Raw genomic sequence first — 22,091 nt, forward strand, 5'->3', positions numbered from 1 at the left:
TCATCATTTTTGACAAATCGAGCTAATAATTGAAAACTGTACTGTGGTAGTAAACCTACTAAATTCGATTAAAAACGGCATAAGTCTGTATGAAGTGATTGAGAAAAATGGAGGGGAAATTTGCGATGACTTTGAAAAGGGCGTTAATCGTTGAATTTACGCCCTTTTCAAACTCATTGACAATTCTAATAGATGTCGCTGGTTGTGCAAGGTAATATTTTTTGTTTCTCTTGTGGTACACTGTTTTATGAACTGTAGTGGGTAATCTCCCGTCAGTATTTCGCCATATTGCATCATTATTTTACCAATATTGCATCGTCATTATCTATGCTGTTTAGGTTTACGTATTTTTTTTTAAACATTAATGATGGACGAAGTAGATAAAAAAACGTAAAAAAAGAGTCAGAAACATGTTTTGATTCATTTTCTCCAGAGAAACGTGACGGTGTCCTTGCTAATATGTACTCTATGCAATCAAAGACAATACAAGACATCTTCAGTCCCTTGTTGATCACCATGAAGTCGAAAAACATCGTCCCAGAAAAGAGAACCACGAGTGAAGCAGTCCACTTTCAGCTATCATGTCATGCAGGGCTCTCAAAAAACCTATTTGTCAGAAGGTTTTTCTCAGTTTTCACAGCTTCTCCGAAAAAAAGCTAAGGCGTTTACGGGGATTGTTAAGAGGAGGAGAAACTCCAAAAAAACTGCGCGTTCAAGATCCTCGACCAAATTTCGAGATTTCCGCCATTGAAATCAACCGAATGGTGGAGTATATTAATCATTTCATACGAAAACGTACCACTATTCTAGCAGGGAAAACGTCTACCTCCCTGACGAATATCATGCAATGATTCTGGCTACCAGAAAGGATCCCTTCAATGTCAAAGTGCTACGCCCTAAAGAAGTCGAAGATTTCAGTCAATGGTGGCCAGAGTTTTATAAGAAATCCTGCGTCCCTTTGAAAAAGACCCGCTCGGGCCAGAAGAGTGATCATCGCAATTTATTCTCCGTCAGTTCCAACAAGATGTACGTGTTTGGTTTTTCGACACCTGGGATTCTTATTGCTTTTGTCCGGATTGACGATCTTACTATAACTTACTACAACAGTTACAAACTCCTGAAAGTCAAGAACGTCCCGGGTCTATCAACTACGCCAGCGTACATTCACTGGTCAGGTGCCCATCAATGAAAAGAAATTGACTGACATTAGGAAGTTCCTCCCTCACATTCCCGAGTAACACCATGGATTCTACAAAAGGATCCTCTCTTGGAAAACCACGGCTTCTGACAACGTCAGCGACGACGATGAAATGTAATTTAGAAAAAAAATTGTAACATTTATACAATTAAAATATCTTGAAAATAAGTGCAAAGAAAATATTTTTTATTGTCAAAAATAGATTGATTTTGAAAATGGCGTAAATCATCTAATTTGTAAATTCGGTATTTGATCCAAATTAAATCGGAAATTAACCAAAACTTCACTGAACATATGTAAAAGCAATGCCTTTGGAACGACTGCTATAGATTTATAATAACATATTTGTAACTTGAGATAAACGGTTTTATCAAGTTTCCTAAAAATCAATTACTGGTGACTTACGTCCTTTTCAAAATCAGCGATACAATTATTTCGCTGATACGGATATTTCGTTCCATTAGTTACTCACCAGGCCCGGCTCTTGGGGTAGACGACCTAGGCGATCGCCTAGGACGGCAGATTTCAGGGGCGGCAAATTTCGAAATAAATTTTTTTTAAGAGTACGACTATCTTGCGCTTAAGATCTATGCAAATTTTCAAGGCACTCGCTTCTAAACATTATCTTGCCAAGTATAAAGCGAGACATGACGACAAACCAATACCGGTGACAACAAATTACCATTTGTTTTACTGACAAGAAAAAGTTTTTTGCCAAAATTCAGTACAATTGAGAACAATATTTTTAAAAAATATCTAAGTATTACTGCAATTGATGGTTGGAATAAATTATTCGTAGAATAAATACATTTGAAATTGCACTAGAAATGAACACTCACGAAAGGGAAAGGGAGTGATCTTCAGGGAAATAGAAAAAAATATAAACATTTTGCACAAAAATGAAAATTTATCTCACCATCTAGTAAGGAAAATATCATTTTGCAATATTTCCGCTACTTTTGTTTCATGATATTCTACTAGTTCGTGATTTTGAAGCCAAATTTTACATCAAAAGATTGATTTTGGTTCTGTATCATGGAAAAAGAAATGTACATTTAAAATTAAAGGAGATATTTAATAAGTTAAATTGAAAATTCTTAAATTAAAACTATTGATTATTTTCAGCTTATACCAAAAATACAGGTATTTTACCTCAGCAAATACCGGTACTTCAAAATAGCGAAGTTGCTCGAAATACTAGTATTGCAATCACGAAATGCAACCAAAACATCTGCCTCAAGTAAATCTAAGAAACCTGGTTTTGAGTGTCTTACGCTTGATGCACAAGATAATTATAGCATAATTCCTTTGCGGGTACAAATAATGTATAATTTTCTAAATTTACATATTAGTCATGAATTTTGAGTTCAAATGCTTCCAAAACTTCAGTCTCAAGTAAATCTAAGAAATTTGGTTTGAACATGCAGCAGAAGGTATTCAGTTTGAAACAAACTGAAAAATAAGAATAATATGTTAAGGATAAACGTTTTAGGTTGGCATGGGGTATTCTGAGCCATCATCTCACCTGTGATACCGGCATAACCCTTCATGCTACCTGGCAATCCAACTCTGACCGCGAAGGTGTTAATCTGAGGATCCTGAATTCTCAGTGGACCCCAGGGTTTCTCGACTCGCTTCGTCCGGTGACGGGTGAAAGGCTGACAGTTCTTGGCACCGGGTTTTCTGCCGAGACTCAGCTTCAGGTCCCCTGAAAAACAATCGAAGATTTGAGCTACAGACTTTAAAAGAAAGAAATAATTCGGAACTGAACAAATTTCTTTTTGATAGGCAGCCATTGCTATAAAAGTCCACGACAATTTTATTTTAATAAGTTTTACTGAGTGGGGTTGTGTTCAAACTTGAAGAGAGATTCGACAGTGTACTTAAAGATCTGGCTGACTTTCGCAACAAGGTCATTCCATGTCAAGTGATCAAAATTTGGGAATTTTTTCCCTCACCCTTTTGTATTTCTTTGAAATTTTGCTTATCGATTGTACCCTTCGAGGTAATCAAAGGTCCAAATTTTTAGATTTTTATCTCTTTTATTTTTTTATTTATGACACTTTGATTTTTCGAAAAACCCTCTTTTTTTCATGGATGCTTGAACATAAAATGAACGATAACTCAGCACCAAATATAGGTAGATAGAAAGATTTTGTAAAAAGCATTTTAAAATACTTTAGTTGCTGTTTAATGGGGTATAAAACATGACTAATTTCAAAAAAATTTTAATTTTTAAAAATTGAAATTTAAATTTTAAATTTTTTAGAAAAGGTATAATGAATTTTTTTTAAAAAATTCTCAAAAATTTTTGAGTATTTTATCTTTATTTGTACAAAGTTTCAAGTTGGGATCTCAATGGGATCATATTTTTATGAATTTTTAAATAAAATTTGACTTATGAAATAATGGACATTTTTCCGATTCTAACTAGTTAAATATGGGGTTCGCTTACTGGGGATGGTCTAGTAAGTAGTAATTGATAATGACTACGCGCTTGAAATCAGCTGACATGAATTTGTAGATTGGTAAGCTCCCCCCTTCCCCGCACCACCATCACTTTTAATCTTTTTTTTTTCTTCTTTTTTTTCAAAACTTTTCAAAATGTAAAAAAAAATAACAAATAAATAAATAAAAAACCAAAATGAATAGTAAACTTATTAAAAGTTGGTAAATGTTCTTCTTTAATGCAAGAAAACGTCCCACCCCCCACACCACCACTTTTATTATTTTTTTCAAAACTATTTTCAAAATGTAAAAAATAAATAAATGAGTAAAATAGAACAAAATGAATAGAAAACATATTAAAAGCTGGTAAATGTTCTTTAATACAAGAACAAGTACATTCCCCCCCCCCCCCACCCCCACCCATACGATTAACACTATACTAGTATCACGCCTCACTTGATGCTTTTTTTTTCAGACCAAGTGTTTCTTTTTCAATCCGAACTTCACAAAGTGTACTTGATTAATTCACTATCTCATAAGGAAAGTTATGATTCATTTCATCCCGTACCCCTGCATCAACTTTCAATTTTGAAGGGAGGAGAGAAATAGTTTGCCCCAAGATCATAGCAAAATAGAAGCGTTTCCCCCCATGTTGTTCCATTCTTTTCACACTAAACTAAAAATAAATCTAAGCATCAGATCATATGTCTGTCCGCATAAAACTATCTTTCTACAACATTTGGAGTGCAGCTGGTTTTTTTTTTTTCTTTCTTTCCTTTAACGCTAGTTTTCTTTTTAATTTCAGTTGTAAAGGAGAGCAATGCAGTGAGATCTATTTACAGATATATTAAAAGTAGTTATAGACCAAACAAATTTCGCTAGTTTGAGCATAACCTTCCATGTTGTTAAGCTTCATTCCAGATTGCCCCCCTCCCCCCTACCCTCCCACTTTCCGAAAGAAAAAAAAAAGCTGCAAATGAGTAGTTCTATTTGTCTGTTAAAGTTTTTCTGACTTTTAGTTTTTATGACCCCTCTCCCCATTTATAAGGCTTAGTCACTACTGATGTTTAGCAGCGTGCCTCCCAGTTTATTATGATGATAACTCTTACGTGCCAGGTGTTTTTTTTTTTTTTTTTAAGTACAGTTTTGAAAAAAAAAAAGATAAAAAGTGGTTGTGTGTGTGAGGGGGTGGGTAACAATCAACAAATTCATGTCAGCTCATTTCAAGCATAGTCATGATCAATTACTACTTCTAGACCATCCCCAGTAAGAGAACCCCTTATTTAACTAGTTAGAATCTGAAAAAATATCATTACTTCATAAGTCAAATTTTATTTAAAAATTCATAAAAATACGATCCCATTGAGATCCCAACTTGAAACTTTGCACAAATAAAGATAAAATACACACAAATTTTTAAAGAATTTTTTTTAAAAAAAATTATTGTACCTGTTCTGAGAAATTTAAATTTTAAATTTAAATTTCATTTTTTAAAAATTAAATTTTTTTTTAAATTAGTCATGTTGCATATCCCGTTAAACAGCAAATACTGTACTTTAAAATGCTTTTTACCAAATCTTTATCTGTATTTGGTGCTGAGTTATCGTCCATTTTATGTTCAAGCATCCATGAAAAAAAGAGGGTTTTTTGAAAAATCAAAGTGTCATAAATAAAAAAATAATAGAGATAAAAATCTAAAAATTTGGACTTTTGATTACCTTGAAGGGTACAATCGATGAGCCAAATTTCAAAGAAATACAAAAAGGTGAGGGAAAAAACTTTGGATCACTTGACATGGAATGACCCAACAGAGATTTGATACCTTAAAGCTTGACCGCGAAGAGAAAGGCGGCTGACCTTGATGCAAACACATCATTTGTATCATTTGTAATAGGTTGATTGTTATTATTTTGTGGTAGATAGGATCAGTGAGAGCGACTCTCACTTTTAGGTGCTTTCTGATTGATTCTACATATTACAAATGATACACAATGAGGTTTCACTTCAAGGTCATCCGCCTTCTCTTCGTGGTCAAGCTATACCACCCAGACCCGCTTCAAAACAACAATGCCACTTTAAAGTAGTAGCTGAAACTTTTGCAGTCACACACCTTGTTTCACGAGAACTGATAGCCGAAGTAAACGAATAAAACAGCTGTTTTCGCCAACGTTTGTATTTTTTTTTCCCCCTGCTGCATTGGCAATTTTGTTAGTGTTTACCGAAGGTTACGAAGCCAATATATGTTTCTCCAAAGGTTGCCTGCTTTACAGCCAAAGCTGCAAAAGACTATTCTTAAAACTATCATTTATCTGTTTAGAAAAAAAAAAGAGTGTTCACTTTTTCTTATTTCAAAGTATACCGTTTTTTTTAAGACTAGAATTTTTAATATGAAATTAGAACGAAAGCGAAGAAATCAAGGAAATTTATATCAAAAAATGTTCATTCAAAATGGTTATTTTCAAATATTCCTGAGCCAAACAAATAACTGTATCGGCTAGTGCCCCGTTTAGAGGTGGCTCGTACGAAAGGAAGGAGAGCAAGGGGGCAACTGCTCCCTCAGTTCCAAAAGTAAAGTTGACTTGCCAGCTACTGTTTTTACGCCACTATCTGATAAAATTTAAACTATGTAGTAGCACATGTAGTCTATTCCAGTAAGGAAGAAATTACTGCCGAAGACTAAAACATGTTATCATACAGGGAATTTTCAAAAACTGATACTGGTATTGTAATATTTTGTTGTTAGCAAAAAATTATTTTTGTTATTATAAAATGATAAAGTTTTTGCTATTAACATTTTAATTTAGACCTAATATTCGGCGCAGTATTTATTTAGTAAATATTAAGCTTATTTGTGTTTTAAATATTTTGTGCAATTAGTCAAGTACATGCGGGACAAAGTAGATGGGGCAAAATAAAGTAATTTATATCATTTATTCACTTAATCATTTGCTAAATCATTTACGTATCCGTTAATTCATTTACATTCCTTCATTTAGTAATTTACTTATGTATGAATTTATTCATTAATTTTCTTATTCAATCACTCTAACTCACTCATTTATTTTCCATCAGACCATTAATTAATTTAATTACCCTCTTACTGATTTAGTATCTTTTCTACTCTTCTGTTTTAGTATCCATATTCATTCAACCTTTTATTTACTGATTCATTTGATCAAAAATAGTTTTTGCAATTGAATAAAAAATATTTCATTAGAAAAATATTTTATTTTTCACTTTGCCCCATGGAAAAGAAAGTGAAAATTTTCCAACTTTTTTTGAAGACACAAATTTATTGCCAAGAATAAAAAATATTGTTTTAATGCAAGTTTTATTATAGAGTCCAAGGTTTTTATTTGTGTACAGTAATTCTCAAAACAAATTTACAAATTGTTCATTTTGAAAAAAGCTCAGTCACCTAAATTGTTTCACTTTGAGCCTCACCTTCCCCTATATGCTCATGGACAATTTTCTAAAACATAGTTTAAAGGTTCAACAGGATACGACCTAACTGCCAAAAAATTATTTTTTCCAAAACAATGTAATTCAGCCATTAAAGTGCGATTGGAATATAAATGATTTTATCAAGCCAGTAGACAAACTAATTGTTAAAAGAAGGTACTAGTAAACCATAATTAATAGACTCAAAACGATGATTGAATGCGCAACTGCGGCACAATAGTGAAAAATTTAAACTATACAAAGTGCCAAAAAAGCCTTAACACATTTTAAAATTTCATAAAAAAGCAATAAATTGTCGCATTAATATGTGGTTTGAGCCATCATACTTAATAGATTCAAGAATTTATGACATTGTAAAAAAGGAGAAAAAAGAAAAAGGAAAAATTATAACTACTATAAGTAATTTACATTGACGACTGTATAATTACAGTAAGTTTTTCGCACTGTGACGATACACTCTGTTTGTAACACTCCTGTGTGTAAAAATTGCAACACCATGAAGGAAGCATCATAGTTGAATGAAATTTAATACACAGTTGAGAGGTAATTGTACAAATAAATGATTACATTTTCAAACCAAACAAACAATAAAAGGAGATAGAATTAGTATTTTGTGTGGCCACCACGCGCCGCAATAAAAGCTGCTACACGACTCGGCATGGAGTGAAACAAAGTTTGAATATCTGCCTACCGAAGATTATTCCATATTGTTTGCATGCGCAACCAAAGTTCGTCTGTCGAAGCAACGGGACGAGGATCACGAACGAGACGCTGCCCAACGAAATCCCACACATGTTCAATCGGTGACTTATCCGGGGAATATGCAGGCCAAGGAAGAAGCTGTACCTGCTGCGAATCAAGGTAGGATTTGACAGTCCTGACGACATGTGGACGGGCATTATCTTGCTTTGCCCACAAATCCAAGCAATTGTGATCGTCCATGAAATGCTATTTCACCCCAGACCATAACTCCAGGTGTTCGTCCACTGTGGCGTTCGATAATGCACTCCGGAATGTGCCGTTCACCGGCATAGCGCCTGACACGAATTCGGCCATCATGGTGCCACAAATTGAAACGGGATTCGTCAGAAAAGACGACCATTGTAGCCGCAGGCGGCGATGGTTTTGCGTGAGAAGAATCCCGTAGAAAGAAATCCTTGCGCGCAGCCCACGCTGCAGCAGACGTCTCCGAATTTATGAATCACACAATAAAACACCTTAGTACAGTGCAATTAGACATAAACCTGAACATCCAAAGTAAAAGTTTCCCGTCAACTCCAAATTGTTCTATACAGTCCACATATTGTTTGGTAAAAAGTTACACCGTTTTCAGCGTCGGGTTTAGGGGGGGAGGAGGGGAAGAAGTTAGTAAATTAGTAGTTTTTATCAATTTTTCCAAAATATTTAAAAAACTATGGCGTTTAGCGCAGAAAGTGCAATGTACAAAATAATCTACACTAAATTACGAACAAAATGGTCCTAAGCATTATTTTGTTAAGTGAACGATTCCAGAGTTACGGCGGGTGTAAAAGTAGAAAATTTTCGCATTTTAAAGATTTTTTTGAAAATGAAATTCTAACTACTGCGTAAACAGAAATAACTAAACAATTTGATTGAAAAGTAATATTGTACAATCGTATTGTAGTCTAAAAGAAACTAAGAGGCACCACATGGGGTTAGAAACGTAGAAATACTGGGAACGAGAACCAGTTTTCTATAATTTGCGTGAACTGTGATAAAACACTTGAAGTTAAACTACTAGCTTTAAAAAAGATTAAGAACAAAACATTCAGAGATACACTTGAAAAGAAAGTTAGCTGTGCAGTCTCTAGCCTCTATTACCAAGTCTATGACATTTAACAATACCACTGTATGTGTGAACCCTAATACCAGGGGTGTTTGTGATCCGAAATTTCAGAAATTTCCGAAAGTTTTGAGCTGACAACACATTCTAATACTGAAAAATTATTTTAAAAAAAAGTTAAAAATAATTTTTATCAATGATTTAAATGACTTTTGTATGCATATATCTGAAGAGTTTTTACTGGGAAGGGGGAAGGGCCGAGCTTCCTCATAGTTTCAGAAAATTTCATACTGCCTTCAGAAAATTTTACTTGAGTCCACGTGCACCCCTGCCTAATACTCTCTCACATCGGATTGTGTGCACTGTAAGAAAATATGAGAGACTAAGAAATACTGTTGAACCCGCTTAAGTGAATAGCCATTTTGCCACGAAAAAATGCTCTAATAAGCGGGATATTCCAAAAACCGGGATAAAAATAAAACATTACATTTGTTTGGTACATTGATTATGTATTATATTAAGCGGGATATTCTTTCAACCGATATTTTAATAAACGGGCTCGACTGTGTTTTAATTTGAATTATGTGCATATCCTCCACTCTTGTTCGACGAATCTGGCTTGATAAGGAAGGGGAGCAAATCTCCAATGGTGTGTGTTTTGGTTCCAGATTCAAATGAATCATCGGACACCCCAGATTTAGAAAACGTGTCCTACATTGATGAAGATCACCTTCTTCATCGTGTTTTCTGATGTTCCCCAGCTACCTTCAGACAGATTTGGGAGCAATACATAAATTAAGTAATGGCGCATTATAGGCCAGCAACTTGTTTTTGATGAATACGAGCAAAGGAACCACAAACGATGAAGAACAATTATGTAGATCACGTTCTACCACTAACATTGCAGTCAAAGATGAAGACTCAATCGATGTACCTATCAACCAAAGTGAATTTCCAGCTAACACTAAGGACAAAATGGGACTTATTTCTCTCCTGACAATGTACTTGCAAAGAGACGGCTGCACAGTTCATCAAGCAACGGGTGACGCTGACTTATCAATAGTTTTAACAGCGATTGATAAAGCTAAGAATGGAGTTGAAGCTTGTGTGATCAGTGATGACATGGACTTAATAGTCTTGTTGAATGTTCACACACCATCAGGAAACAAATTGAAAATGGTGGTACCAAAGAAAGGCAATCAGCAGGAGAAGGTGTGCTCTGTTTCGGACATTCAGCGAAGCATTGGAGATGAACGGTGTACTCTTTGCAATATACGCCTTCACATGATGTGACAATGTACCATCTTTCTACAAGAAGGGAAACATTTCACCGTATAGGAAAGTGTAAATCAACAACGCTCTTCGTTCAAAGCTTCTAAGTCTTTAACGATTCCAAAGCTGACCCCAGTGCAGTGGCTGACGCAGGAAAGTATTTCTTTCTCGCGATGTTTGGAGCAAAGAATACTGAAGATCTAGATAGCTTTCGCTACCAGTGTTACTTGCAGGCTATTGCAAAGCAGCCCATACATTCATTGTTCACACACACACAAGTTGGCTTACCCCCACTTCAGCAGCTACCAATCAGCATTCATTTAGAACCTACCACCAGGTTCAGCAGCGGCTGGATGAGAAAAAAGAATTTACTTCCAGTGGGAGTGGAAGAAGATTGGTGAATATCTGAGACCAATTACAACAACAATACTCCCTAGGAATTATTTTCCCTCATAGTGCGCGTTTACAAAGCCGAATGCGTCCATAACTGCGAGTGCAGAAGTAGTGGTCTAAACTGCTCAAGCATGTGCAGTAATTGCTCAGGTCTAGGAAGTAATAACAGGGGCACTAATATCATAGACGAAGATCTAAAAGAGGACGGTGGTATGCTTGAAGAGGACTGAATACTGGTGAATACTTTACATCACAATATGTAGCATTCAACGTTCTACATTTTTATTAAATGTTAATATTGAACTCAGTTTACGAACGACAAAAAGTTTGTTAAAATATGGTTGCAATACAGGCAAATATGCCTATTTTCTAAAGAAAAAACTTCAAAAGCTGCACTTATAAAAATGTTATCATAAAAATGGTATAACTATAAATCATAATTGTTATGAATTTTTATAATTTCAAATCATCTATGTTTAAAATACATTCATTCTTATTGCCGCATAGTCTAGAGAAAGTTTGGGTTTCTCTGTGCCGCAGATTTATATAGCCACGGTCCATGAATGCTTCTTTTCCCTTAAATGTAGAGCCCCTTGAATAGGTGGTGAGGTTGTCGTTCCTTCAAGGGCTTATCACAAACATACCAACGGCCCCATAAATCGCAATTTGCTTTTACAAAACACCCCTCATACAAAAAATTAGTTTTCTAAGTGATAATGAATATTTTTTCCGAAAAATCTAAAAAATACGAAAAATTTCTTTTTTTTCACCTGTTGTAACTCTGCAACAGTTCACGTAACAAAATAATGCTTAGGACCATTTTGTTCGTAATTTAGTGTAGATTATTTTGTACATTGCACTTTTTGCGCTAAACGCCATAGTTTTCAAATATTTCGGAAAAATTGATAAAAACTACTAATTTATCAACTTCTTCCCCCCCCCCCCCTCCCCCCAAAACCCGACGCTGAAAATGGTGTAACTTTTTACCAAACAATATGTGGACTGTATAGAACAATTTGGAGATGGAGGGAAACTTTCACTTTGGATGTTGAGGTTAGGCCTTTTTTTTTTTTGGTCTATTTGCACCGTACTACTACAGCTGTTGACCACTGTGCTGCCAATTGTCTAGAAGAAGCTGTGCGGTCCTTCAGCGCCATACGCACCAGGTGTCTGTCATCACAAGCTGACGTCACATTTCGGGGTCCACTCCCGGATTTCCAAGCTCTCCGATCCTCGTCCATCCACTGCTTCCAAACACGCATGATTGTGCTGCTGTTACGCTGCACACGAGCGGCTACTGCACGATAAGACAATCTAGCTTCACTAAGGCCGACGATTCTGCCCCGTTCAAACTCCGAAATTTGCTCAAATTCTGTTTTCTTTCGTCGAAGAGGCATAGTAAAGATTCAGTTAACGTGTACTCTAGCATATAACCACTGATAATCATACACATCTCGCTACAGCCGTCTATTTATATTCGGCTCGATCCGCCATTCAGAGGGCGCTGCTCAGCATACGCATGCGCTACCGGTCTGCAATTCTAATCATTTGCCTATCATGCCTTACTTTACATTTCCTGCAATTTTCAGCTCATTTTGCGTAAGTCCTTCGTGGTGTTGCAATTTTCACAAATAGGAGTGTACTTGATTAAGGTGAAAAAACAACGTAAATAAAGCACGGTTCACTCTGCGAGAGAACGGTTCAGTTCTCTCGCAACTTTTGGTTGTGTTGGTGAACTTTTTGCACTGAAGAGGCTCCATTGTAGCCTTGAAATAGCTATATGCTGTATTTTCTCGAATATTTGTGCTTTATTTACGTTGTTTTTTCACCTTAATCATATTGTAGCACAAAGCTTACATGATAATTTTTCATTTAGGAGTGTACTTATCACTTTTTTTCTTTACAATGTCATTAAAAAAATTTTTTGAACCTGTAAGTTATCATGGCACATACCGCATATTCTAATGAAACTATTAAATTTCGTTACTGGGGTAAAAATGTATCCATACGACTGCAATAAGAACCTTTATATTTTTAAGAATTCCAAAAACAGAATTACCTCTGAGAACAAGTCGATGATATGTCGGTTCCTTATACGAGTTGTACTTTCCTACAGCCCACACAAAATATGTATCACCTTCTTGGTTGTACACCTTATCTCCACTGTCCTCTACAATAGAAAATTTTAAAGAAAGTGAATTAATTAAACTGCACAACAATTGGAGAAGGCCATATTACAGTAAACATGCAAAGAAAGAATAAATCAGATTATAAGACACAGTACTAAAACGTCAGTCCACAAATGATGTCAATCTTTGAGGTGGAGGGTTTGTGAAATCGTGACAAGGAGGAGGAAAGGGGATTACAAAAAGTGTGACATCACGCTTTTTTTTAATAAGGATATGTTGATGAAAAACATGGCATTAACAAAGAGGGGGAGAGAGTACGGGAAAGTGTCACACTTTTCCCACTTTGTGACAAAGGGAGGAGGGGGTCGAAAATGCCGAAAAAAGTGTAACGTTATTAGTGGACAGCCTTTAAGCAGAAGCACTTCCGTTTCAAAACATGAATATTTTTATGAACAATTTTCAGCATCATTAATGAAAAAAAAAGCAAATGTTGAATTTTTAAATTTTTAGAACATTGTCATGTTAGTATTCGCTCTAGTGATGTTCCGGATATCCGTATCCGCGGATATCCAAGGGAAAATAAGGATCTGTATCCGTTACTTTTTTGGCGGATCTTAAACAGATCTTTTCTATTCTGAAAATTCTTAAATATTTGAATTAAAGACTCTTAAATTCCGTTTTAATTAGGTTTTATTCACTGTCTAAATTATAAGTTAAATTTCCGAAGCCAATTTACCCCCCGTCGCAAAAAGGAAGAGGTAAAAAGTTTTAAAAGTGTGCATCTGTGTGTCTATTTGTGGCAAACCAGATGAGCGACCGCAGCAATGGTGTGGTTCAACTCAAAGATTGATGGCAAAGCTAAGGTATTTTGTAGTAAGTTACCGCCCTAAAGCCAGGGCTAAGGCAGAAATACTTAAAACACACCGGCAGCTCAGTTATTCCATCCGAGGACTGCAGTTTCGTGCTTTTTAGCACTCATCAGCCCGGAATAAATCATCCTTGAGAAATTTTTCTCCTCCAGCTCATGTGATTCCTATTCCGGGCTGATGAGTGCTAAAAAGCACGAAACTGCAGTCCTCGGATGGAATAACTGAGCTGCCGGTGTGTTTTAAGTATTTCTGCCTTAGCCCTGACTTTAGGGCGGTAACCTACTACAAAATACCCTTGCTTTGCCATCAATCTTTGAGTTGAACCGCACCATTGTTGCGGTCACTCATCTGGTTTACTAATTCTGCATTAGCTACCAGTTTGTTTGGCTCTCTTGGCTCCCTTAAGAGATTTTTCTCCTCCAGCTCATGTGATTCCTATTCCGGGCTGATGAGTGCTAAAAAGCACAAAACTGCAGTCCGCGGATGGAATAACTGAGCTGGCGGTGTATTTTAAGTAAATGAATCTAGTTTATATTTTCGCCGTAGATGACATTTTTTGAAGAAACAGTTCCATTACCCAAACGGGAATACTTTCCGTAGCAAATTTTACACTTGGGTAGTTAATTTGGGTAAAAAAAATTTTGAGATCCGTATCCGCGGATCTTGACACTAATGATCCGGGTCCGGATCCGTATCCGCGGATCTACTTTTTTAACGATCCGGCACATTACTAATCCGCTCTATTTATTGAGTTAGCAATGTTTAGTATTTATCCATGAAAGGCAATAATTATAACAAAGTGATTATTTCTTTTCATCTGCAATTAAAAGTCGCAATTGAAAACTCTTGGAATCATAACACTGTTTATTTCTTTTTTACATGATAAAGGGAGTATTGTATTCGCGAAAAAAATTCACTCAAAATATCCGGATAAATTTCCATTTTGCCCATCTCCGAATGAATGTTTAGTTGCATTTCGGCCCGACCGCACATGCATATGTATTGTTGCGCGTTCGTAGCAACTTCAAACTTTCTTTTAAATGACGACACAGTTCTTGAGAAAAGCACATAAGATTTATTTACACCTATGTACAGGAAACGTAGTTGCAACTGCTAAATCAATCATCAGCAATTAAGCAAATATCAATTAACACGGTAAACTCAACGATGGCACACGTCACAAAACAGAGCTAATACATGCTCTCCAGCGCACAGCTGATACGATTTACAAGCAAAAACTCTTATTCAAATGCCACACTGCTTTTATACTCAGCAAAGAAATCTCCAGAAAATTCCACTTTGTTCTACCAATTTCTCATTTTCTTTTTACTCCATTCGCAAATCTTATCTTTCAGAAATGGAGGGCCTATATACTTCATTCTAATGTAAGGGGATTGTATATTCATTACAAGAAACTATTTACAGGTTACATCACTAGGACAATTTAAGATGAAAGGTAATGGAATAAACGCCAAATTTAGACAGATTACAACAAATTAAACGTAAAAATAATTACTATTTACAGAATTTGTAAGAATATGTGCCTAAGAACGTATGGACGCCGAAAATATCCATTTTGACCATCCCTGATGCAATTACCACAAGATCTCGTTACGCCTGTATGTATGTATGTGCGCATGTACGTACCTCGCATAACTCAAAAACGGTATGCCGTAGAAAGTTTGGTATGTAGACTCTTTGTGGGGTCTAGTTGTGCACCTCCCCTTTTGGTTGTATTCGGATGTTCCAAAAGGGGTCTTCTAGACCTTTTTGAGGAAAATCAGTGTTAATTTCAATGCAAACTCAAGTAATGTTAAAATCTGGCGAAAACTTGGGATATATCGCCAAGCTTTATGCGACGAATTTGGCGGAAAAATTTTCTCTGACCTGGTTTCAATTACGCGCTATTGGCAATATTTAGAGAGTTATCCATTGAATCACGTTAAAGTTGCCGATATTGGGAAAATTCATCTCTGTAAAATGCTTTTTTGCATCGACAAACTAGGAATGAAAATATTTAAAGAGTTTCCTTGCTTATTCCAAGGAGCTATTGGGGTAAAGTAGCCATATTTTGTCCTTTCCCTTTCCTCTAACGGAAGCGTACATAAGTGCATGCACCCATCTTTTTTTTTTTTTTTTTTTTTCGAGTTATTAAAAACATGGATTATTTAATAGACGTAAAAAATAGTGTGGTGTCCAAAGATTTTTTTTTTTAATTTTGGAACACAAAACAGAATTTAGAACAAAAAATGTAGAGTTATAGTTTGTCAAAAACAAACCTTTCAAACCAGTTTAATGCTGAAAAATAGACTTGAAGCATGTCCATTAAGCACTTAAAGACATTCGAATAATGTAGTCTGTTTCGGTTCATTTTATAACGAAATTATTTTAAAGTAGTGTATTCTCAATCAGAGCTGTGAAAAACCAATTATCATAACACGTTTTCGGATTTATAAATTCAACACTTAAAATTTTATGTTCTCTACTACAAAAACGTCAAATTCAAAGAAATTTTGTTTATGTACATAAAATTGTATGAAGCTCATTGTTTGAAAAATTACTTGTATTGAAGAATTTTGTACCGCCCTTTTGGAGAGTATTGTAAGCGCGATTAAAAGTAAAATTTTAAAACTTTTGCTTATTTACTTTTTGTTGCAATTAGCTTAGTCCATTTCGACGACAGTTGAAATTAATGATTGAAGATTCTTAAAATTGAAACTACCATTATGGACTTAAAAGTACCGGACAAAAGTAATAAAATTTCGAATTTTCCTTTGCGAAATAGAAAAAAAATTTCAACCACAATTTTAAATTACCTGTTAGTTACTGTTTTTCATAAAAGTAATCAATCAAGAGAAAATTTATGACTCCTATGGAGGGAGGAAGAGATCTTTCTATCATAAGCTAGAACGTTTTCAAGTCAAAATTATAAAGAAAATTTTAATCCGAAAAGCATCATAATAGACAGTCATGGAAAAATACCTACGATATGCTTTGATTAGATGAAATGCTATGAAGGTAGGACATTAACTGCTCTTTTTCAACAATTTCTCTTCGCTATCAATGCATAATTTAGGATTAGACTCCGATTTATTTACCTGTGTTCAAGAGATTTCTTCGATAGGTGATGATTGTAATTCCATCATTTCGAACATAAGTGTGAATTTGATAAGCTCCTGCAACCCCTCCAACTTTTTCGTCAAGGCAAACGCCAGCGTTTTTTCCCAAGACGTTGGAACACTAAAAAAACAAAAAGTCTTTTATCAAAATGTAAAAAAAGTTCACATATTATCTACATCTACAGCATGCATTTTAATGATTGCAAATTGACAAACTCCAAAATAAAAGCTGACTTTTTTTTCATAAGTGGAGGTACTTTCCTTTTTGACTTTTACCTTATACAACTTCATTCGAGTAATGGACATTTATCAAGGAGCACCTTGTAGATAGACAACCATCATTACCCCTAACACAGAACGAAAGTAACTAGCTCGAGAGATAGCTCCATCAGTCATTGGCACCTCCATAATTTAAAAACGAGCCTGAAGAGAAGGAACATTTCCTCCCGTCTCCAGTGACATTGGTAACCGATCCTAGGTTTTCTTGACCTCAGGCGTTGAACTCTGAACCTTTCGATGCTCCAACTACTGCGCTCCCCATTGCAATCTCTCATATGTACCAATTCAGTTGGTTATTCAAAAATCCAGTGAAATAGTTTAAGTCAGAATCCAAATCTGGTTTTACACTAGTAGCTACACACTCAAATAAGCTGCTGTCGCACGCGTCACTTTTACTTTACACCTACAGCTTTCTTGAACATGGAAGTAGTACATTACAACCGTAATCAACAAATTCTGGCTGAAATTGGTTTTTAATTACTGAATAAGAGGCCACCAACGAGCAGGGGCGTGCATAGAAATTTTAGGGCCCGTCACAAACTATTTTTCCGGGCCCAATCCATATTGTTTATCCCTATATTTCACACCTCATTTTTAAAATATTGGGCCTTCTTCAAGCTCGGGCCCGTGCCCACATGTGTGCCCAGGGGTGGCCTGGCCCACCGGGACGTGTCCCGGTGCACCCTTCACCAAAGCGTCCCCACCAGGAAAGGGGTTTTTTTTTTAGTAATTTACACAAAAAAAAGAAAGAAAAGCGCCTCCTCGGGGATTCATGAAACCTTTACAGGGGAGCCACCAAAATTTTGTAATAACGTGGCAAATAATTGGGTACTTAAATAATGAAAACTTTCAATGTTTCGCGGCGTCCCTAGAAGGTAAAATCTCACATTTGAAGATCTGCTCTACATCACTGTATTTAAAAGAATGTTCCCAGGCAAAACTACTACTACGAGCACTTTTGGGAGTATTAATGTATTAGGGGCGTATTTTAGTAAGAGTGAAATTTTGCAATAACGTCGCAAATAATTAATGTTTTAATAATAATGAAATATTTCAATCTTTCGTGGCTATAATGGCGAAATCGTGCTAATCGACTATCTCTATCACTGTATGGAAAACCGAGTTAAAGAACTTCCCTGGCAAAACCTCAGCCCACATCTATAAGTGTTTTGGGATATAACATGCATTAGGGGCGTGATTCAGTAGGGGTCCGGACCGGACAGGAGGTTCAAAACTAAAATATTTGCGGATAGATTATCCACATACGTCCATGTCCAAAAGGTCCGACGGACAGAAGTTCCAGCGGGCATAACTTCCACGGACAGAAGGTCCCGATTTTGGGCAGCTAGGACATTGGACTAAATTTTCTGAGCAGGCTGGGCGTAATGTACGGAATTTGAACCTTTGCCTTTCTCTCAAGCTAATTTTGTTCAATGTTAAATTGAATTAAAGTTTATTTAGTGAGACCCGACCCGAAATCTTTCCAAAATGTGTGCCTCACCGGAAAGTCATAATTATCTACGGGGACGCTGTGGGATATTGCAATAGCGTAGCAAGTAATTATTATTAACGAAGTCTGGCATGTTGCACATACATGACATCGCATTCGAGACCGATGACTTTCTTTTCTCACAATAAGTAACTTCATATTGTTTTTTTTATATATATAAATGTCAAAACACGATAAATCATAGTAAATAAAGTACATATATTAAAGGGCTGGCGGATTGTTAAGGATTAATTTTTTTTGTATCTTGATTAAAAAGCTCGAAAAGATTCAAAACAAGACGTGGCAGATACTCACAGGGAATTTACCAGAAATGTTGTAATCCGCAGTCGTCCCCAAAAGACCATCCATGTATGATATGGCCACATCTGCTCCAATCATCTGAGAACTCGTCTCTGATCCACTGATGCCCAATGCCATGTATTCATCCTCATCTGCAGAGAACACAAGATGAAAGCTATTCTAACAAAAGAAAAACATACATACGGTACAAACTGATAATCGCCTAATTTTTAATTTTTGAATCCGTTAAAAATTGAGGAGTAGCTTATTGTACGAGTGTTGAGTGCAAGTCATTTATGTGCAGTCAGACCGTGGCAGCTAGAGTGTATCACTCAAAGAGATTAGCAAATGAATTGAGAGACATAGCAAATTCATTTATAATGGAAATCGGCGATTTCCAACTTAAGCTACATTACATCTATATGTCTAATATCTGCAGCTAAGGCTTAGATAAAATCTGCTTATCTGATGATACCATACATTATTACTTTTCTCTTCTCAAATGGACTTTGAGAGATATCTTTTTAAGCTGTGAATTTCAGACTTTTTTGAATAGATTACTTCCCCAGCAGCACAGCAGTATCGGCCAATGTCATAACCACGGTGTTTGGTAGATTGGCCAATATCGGGTAAAGTTGGGTCGGCCAGCGTAAAACGGCTAACTTTTTTACAGTATTGGGCAATACTCGTTGCCAGTATTGGCCAATACTGGCAAATCAAAATTGGCTAATGTTGGCCGGTAATTTTCCCCCAGTATTGGCAGATACTCGGAGCGAGTTTTGGCCAATATCGGTTAAAGTTGGGTTGGCCAGCGTCGAACGGCTGACTTTTTAACAATATTGGGCAATACTTGATGCCAGCATTGGCCAGTACCGGCCGAACTAAATTGGCCAATACCGGGTAGCAATCTCTATTGCAGCATTGGCCGATACTCGAGCCAGTACTGGCCAATGGGGCCAGGTGACACTGGCCGATCATATATGTAGCTATTAGCCAGTGTTGGGCAATACTGCTAAAACAGAATTCAGTCTTTAAAAAAAATCGGCATACAGACTTCCATCCTTCCAGTTTTAGGGTTTTGTTTTACCTCTTTTAATTGAAGGATGGAAATCTGTGTGACGATTTTTTTTTTTCTTCAAAAAACGGAATTCGTCTTTACTGAGAAGTGGTACCCATAGCTATGAAGCTTTGACACTGCACTAGAGGTATAAAACCCAGAACTGTGCGTTTGTGTTTTATTCCTAGCGCACTGGTCAAAGGTCCCTCGACCTTTCTGTCTTAAAACGATATAATTTACAGCTACAATAACTAGACTAGAGGAAAATTGACGGTTTATCATTTATTTTATAATTAGATTACTGACAGTAATATCTTTCATTTTTTATGATTTTTAATGAGCAGCAAATTACTTTTTTTACGCCAAATGTTAAGATTGTGGGAAATTAAGATTCATTATTGTTAAGAGTAAGGATCAGATTTAAGCATGATAGTTCTTCCCACTGACAGTATTTCCATCATAAATGTTTTTGTTCTCTCATTCGTTCATATAAATGATATAATCAAAATCCTTATTTTTTTCTTAAATTAATATTTTGGAACAATTTATATATTTACAAGTTCATTGGGAAAATTTTTTTTATTCATTTTTTTTTACATATTATCAGCTAGGTAACATGTAAAAAACATACATATTATTTATAACATAAATATCTTTCATTAAAACATACATATACATTGTGTTTACATATTATCAGCTTTTTTGTCTTCGTTTCGACCATTCAGTGTCCTTTATTTGATACTGTGAGACCGATGATCCCAATCTACAGCTCCAGCAGGTATCTGCCGATTCTGCAGCTGATAGCATTTGTATTCGCAGCATTCTACTTAATTTTTACACTTGCTAAAGAGAGAGAGAAAAAAAACAGTCACTTAAAATATATTTACACTTTTTTTTTAACTCTGCAATGTGCAACGCAAACACATAGTAAGGATTACTACTTATAACCAACATGTAAATTGTAAACTACATACAATGGACTCTTGTTTTTTGCAGGGGTTACATTCCACACAAACGTAAATGAAGACTTAACAGTAATGTTAAAATAGATTAGGTTATGTTCCATTGATAAAAAATATGTACTAATTCCAATATAAATACACAATGGATATGAAGAAAATATGAATTAACTTAGGGAATATGAATAAGAGTTGTTTATGATATTCCTTTGGCAGTCATTTTTCTATGCAGGGGCATAGAAAAATGACTGCCTTTGTGGGGCATGAGCACATCCATGGTCACTTGCATCATTTCCATGATGGGATCTTCCTTTATAAACACAAATCAGAAAGATCTGTCAAAATATGGCTCAAAATTTAAATGTAGAAGCTTTCGGTCGAGTATCATCAATGTTGGTATTGTTGTTGGTTTTGTTCTTATTTGTCACTTCTAAAAGCTTTTTTTCAAGTGAGCTATAAATTGTGTGAGTTTAATAACATTACCTCTGAAAAGAGCTCTAAAAATGTCTCCAGTGGCTCAAGCTCCCTAATTATTTAAGGGAGCATGAGCCACTGGAGACATTTTTAGCATGCCAAATATATATAAGCATGCCAAAATGCAGTTTTTCATTTGTTATCTACAATCTTAGAAGTTTGAAATATGAAAATTTTGAAAAACTTTATGCATTTTAATGTTGAATCAGCATAAATCAAAACTCATCCATATATAATGAAATAACGGTGTCAAATCTTAAACTGTGTGTAATGAAATCCGTGTAAAATGAGGGTATTGCTAATTAATTGGTAGTTAATCTGACATAAGTAGTGGTGCAACAAGAATGGTTTGGAGGTCAAACTCTCCCGAGTTCTTAGCTTCAACATATACTGCTAATTCTATTACTGTAGAAACGGTAGAGTTAGCAATTTGCTACCAATTAGATAAAATTAAACACATCAAGACTATAGATCTCCCCTCCCTTTCAGGTAAAAATTCTTGCTGCTCCAGTGGAGATGATTAAAGACTATAAAATTATTTCACTGCTGATTATAACAGTAACGAAATATTTTCCAAATCATGTCTTACTCTTTGATAAGACTCTTTACTTTGGCAAATTTATATTTTCAAAAAATTTCTTGCAGATTCCTACATTTTTTTTCCTTTCTTTTTGGCTTGGGGGGAGGGAACCCTTTCCCCAAAGGGTACAAGTTGAAATGGAGATATTTTTTTTACAACAATTATGTGTGATGAAATCATATGATTCCAAAAATTTTCTTTGATAAATTTAATTTCAGCTACAAAAATGATGCTGTTCACCATCAACTAAAATGTTTGC

At 35.6% G+C, this 22,091-nt stretch overlaps 1 protein-coding gene and 1 long non-coding RNA gene across 2 annotated transcripts in view; both read right to left on the bottom strand.

Annotated features, from left to right (window-relative positions):
• The window catches only part of LOC129220585 (protein Skeletor, isoforms B/C-like), a 102,153-nt gene that overhangs the window by 25,022 nt on the left and 55,040 nt on the right, over positions 1 to 22,091 (bottom strand). Inside the window, exons 9-12 of the mRNA XM_054855017.1 lie at positions 18,778 to 18,914; positions 16,674 to 16,815; positions 12,637 to 12,747; positions 2,724 to 2,906 (exon numbers count right to left, since the gene is read on the bottom strand). Of these exons, the coding sequence (XP_054710992.1) occupies positions 2,724 to 2,906; positions 12,637 to 12,747; positions 16,674 to 16,815; positions 18,778 to 18,914 (573 nt within the window). The remainder of the gene's footprint in view (positions 1 to 2,723; positions 2,907 to 12,636; positions 12,748 to 16,673; positions 16,816 to 18,777; positions 18,915 to 22,091) is intronic.
• LOC129219931 (uncharacterized) overlaps positions 20,390 to 22,091 on the bottom strand; it is a 7,056-nt gene continuing 5,354 nt past the window's right edge. The window contains exon 3 of the long non-coding RNA XR_008580441.1: positions 20,390 to 20,662. This is a non-coding gene — a long non-coding RNA (uncharacterized LOC129219931). The remainder of the gene's footprint in view (positions 20,663 to 22,091) is intronic.

The sequence above is a fragment of the Uloborus diversus genome, chromosome 4 (assembly GCF_026930045.1).
Source record: "Uloborus diversus isolate 005 chromosome 4, Udiv.v.3.1, whole genome shotgun sequence".
Lineage (NCBI taxonomy): Eukaryota > Metazoa > Arthropoda > Arachnida > Araneae > Uloboridae > Uloborus > Uloborus diversus.